The sequence below is a fragment of the Nannochloropsis gaditana genome, assembly GCF_000240725.1.
Source record: "Nannochloropsis gaditana CCMP526 unplaced genomic scaffold scaffold1144, whole genome shotgun sequence".
Taxonomy (NCBI): Eukaryota; class Eustigmatophyceae; order Eustigmatales; family Monodopsidaceae; genus Microchloropsis; species Microchloropsis gaditana.
In genome coordinates, this window is record NW_005802809.1 from 3,028 (window position 1) to 6,075 (window position 3,048).

The window sequence follows — 3,048 nt, forward strand, 5'->3', positions numbered from 1 at the left end:
TGACACGATGCTTCTTATGTTGTTCGTGTTCTTTTCGAGAAGGTTTCCGGTCGCAAAATCGTGAATAAGATGTGTTTTCTCGCAACTCACTGTTCACCTCAGGCTAGGTGAGCGAGGGTTTAAAGCTGGGATGATCAGATAAGATGGGATACTTCTACCTCGAGTTATTGGACTTGCAGACCAAGAACGAGAGAATCAGTCAGAGTCGTTAAATAGCGTGGGATGATGTTATCAGTAGAGGGATAAATAGTGGGTGTACGTTCCATTTAATGCGTAAAGCCTCTGCGAATCTCGAAATACCTTTTAGCAAATAGACTCACCCGACGTAAAGTTTTAAGATTTTAAGGCATGTAATCATGTTTGAGAGGAGATGAAGGAGCAAGATTATTTAATTTTTCGTGCTATAAGGCATCGAAGGAGGTAAAAGGGATTTTAGAATTATATCGATTTCTAGCATTTTGATGCAAGCGCTCTGGTCTTTCTTTGAGGTGGAAGATATCGACGAAAAATAAAGGCATCTAGACTCAAAGAACGCATTCCGGAGAACCCGCAAGTCATGACTTCGTTTGAGGTTTGACAGGTCCGAAGAAATGATACCTCGAAATCTGATGATGACTAGGTGCTCGTCAAGTCTTTGCGACTCTTAGCATAGCGGTCAAGTGTATCGAACTCTATTCTAATTGAATTAAGATAATTGTTTGATTACTTGTACTCGACTGATATGTTGAGAACATCTCAGTATGTATACAAGATGTGCTGCTCACTCCTTGAAAGATCTGACAAGCCGTACATAGCGACAGGCGTCTATACTGATATCAACAGCTTGTGGTAAGACAATACAAATGACCACTGATAAGACGACAAGACGAACATGTTACTGAATGAATTAAAGCAACGTTCTTTCATAAAGGAATTACCAGGGTATTCATAACTTCAGTATATTATGAAGATACTCCTTGATCAGCATTGTACGACTCTACCATATTCCGACAGAATTACATTTTTCAGCCCCTCTCTTAAAGGTTTTTCTACAAGTAATGAGATTCAGAGTACGTGAGGTGGATGAGTATCAAGACTCAAAATCTGTGGTGTGAGAGTATCCATCTAGTTTTCATATGAGACAAAAAGCACGCCCCGTAAATTTCAGGGAGCAAGTCCACGTGAACTGTCGGATGATTGATGCTTCTAGACTCAAAACCCGCCATTGATTGTGACAGTCGTTGATGTCTTTTTCATGGGATGGCAAGCATGTTATGAGTAATAACGCATAGATTGAAATTGAAATTTCGATAAGATCGAGAATTCCTACTTTGAATTTTGAGTGCTATTTAGTGCAAAATAAGTCTCTACATCTCATCTCCCTCTGATACGCTCCTCCAAAGATAGAATTCCGTGCTGTTACGCATCGTTGCTTCCCAAATAACAATTAGATACCTATGTTGGCTTTGACTGGCTGCGTAATCAACCTCTGATTTCGAAAAATGGCACGACTAATCAAATTCCTCCGTAACTTCTCTCTCTGTGCGCTTGATAAGCTAGCAAACCTAATGTGTCATTCTCCTGTCGCCAAATCCCTGCATCCATATTCTGTCGGCCTTTTCCCCCGATGAGGCATTCCATGTCCTCCGGAGCACCATTTACGACGTTAGGCGGCTTGTAGCGCTTCAAGTCTAGGGAGCTCGCTAGCACAGAGACACTGGAAAGAGCCATAGCTGCCCCTGCAATGTATGGCGGGATCGCAGTGTGCAGCCAGGGCAATAGTAAGCCTGCAGCCAAAGGAATGCTCACCACGTTGTATAACAAGGCCCAGACCAAGTTCAAATATATGCGACGGACAATAGCTCTCGACAAATGGATGGCCATCAGGACACCTCTCAGGTCAGATTTGATAAGCACCATATCCGCCGCCTCTTGAGCTACCTCTACCCCCGCGCCGATGGCCTAGCCCACGTCTGCTTGCGCCAAGGCTGGCGCGTCATTTATTTATTTATTTATTTACATCGCCGACCATTGCCACCACGTGCCCACGGCTTTGCAAATCCTTTATTTTCGCCACCTTGTTGGAAGGCAGTGTCTCTGCCATGACGTGGGAGGGAGGGATTCGCAGTCCTCGCGCTACGGTCGACGCCGTCCTCGCATTGTCGCCACTCACCATGTAAACCTCTAGCTTGAGCAAGTCGGTCAGGGCCTGAACGACAGCCTCCGCCTCAGGACGAGGTTGGTCGAGTATCTCGATCCGAGCGGCGATCTTTCCATCGAAGGCGGCCCATACCACATTTTTTCCTCGGGTTTCGGCGTCCTTGGCCGCTTTAAGTGCAGCTGGAGAGGGAGGCAAAGCGTGGACTTCTGCAAGCCATGCCCGTGTACCAACGGCAACTTTGCGCTTGCCGACGCGACAGAGAAGGCCTTTTCCTGAGAAGGCATGAAAGTCTTGAGGCTCCACCAGAGGTGGAAAGAAAGCAGGGACACGAAGAGGGACGGAAGAAGGTGGAGACGACGATGGCGAGAAGGAGGAGGCAAGCGAGGAATAGTACCGCACAATGCATTTCGCCACGGGATGCTCCGAGCCTCTTTCAGCACTAGGCACAGCCCACACGGTGGAAGCAAACAAGGAAGAAGAAGCAGCTGCTAGCACCCCTTCCCCTCGGCCCTCCTGCTCCTCCTCTGTCTCGTCCTCCAACAGCACGTACCGGTCCACTGCCAGCTGCCCCTGCGTCAGGGTCCCCGTTTTATCGAACACAACTGCCGATAGCCGGTACGCCTTTTCCAAGGCCTCCCCGCCCTTGATTAAAACACCGTTTGCCGCCCCTACTCCCGTGCCCACCATAGTGGCAGTGGGCGCGGCCAGCCCCATGGCGCACGGGCACGCCACAACCATCGTCGAGACTCCTAAAGTCAGTGCCAAGACGAAGGGAGACACCTTCCCCGTGGCAGTCTGCTCCGACGGGAGCCAGGAGTCGGGGATCCAGCCAAGGTAGAGGGCGGCAAACCAGCCCGTGAAGGTCAGGAGGGAGATGGCCAGCACGGTAAGCGCAAAGGAGCCGGCGA

The 3,048-nt window shown here is 48.8% G+C and overlaps 1 protein-coding gene across 1 annotated transcript; it reads right to left on the minus strand.

Moving 5' to 3' along the window:
• Nucleotides 1-1,987: 1,987 nt before the first annotated feature.
• Nucleotides 1,988-3,048, minus strand: NGA_0710800 (heavy metal p-type atpase; the record flags this gene model as incomplete). The annotated part of the gene is made up of 1 exon (XM_005852486.2): nucleotides 1,988-3,048. A coding segment is annotated over one exon (1,061 nt), but the record flags the coding sequence as incomplete, so codon positions are not given.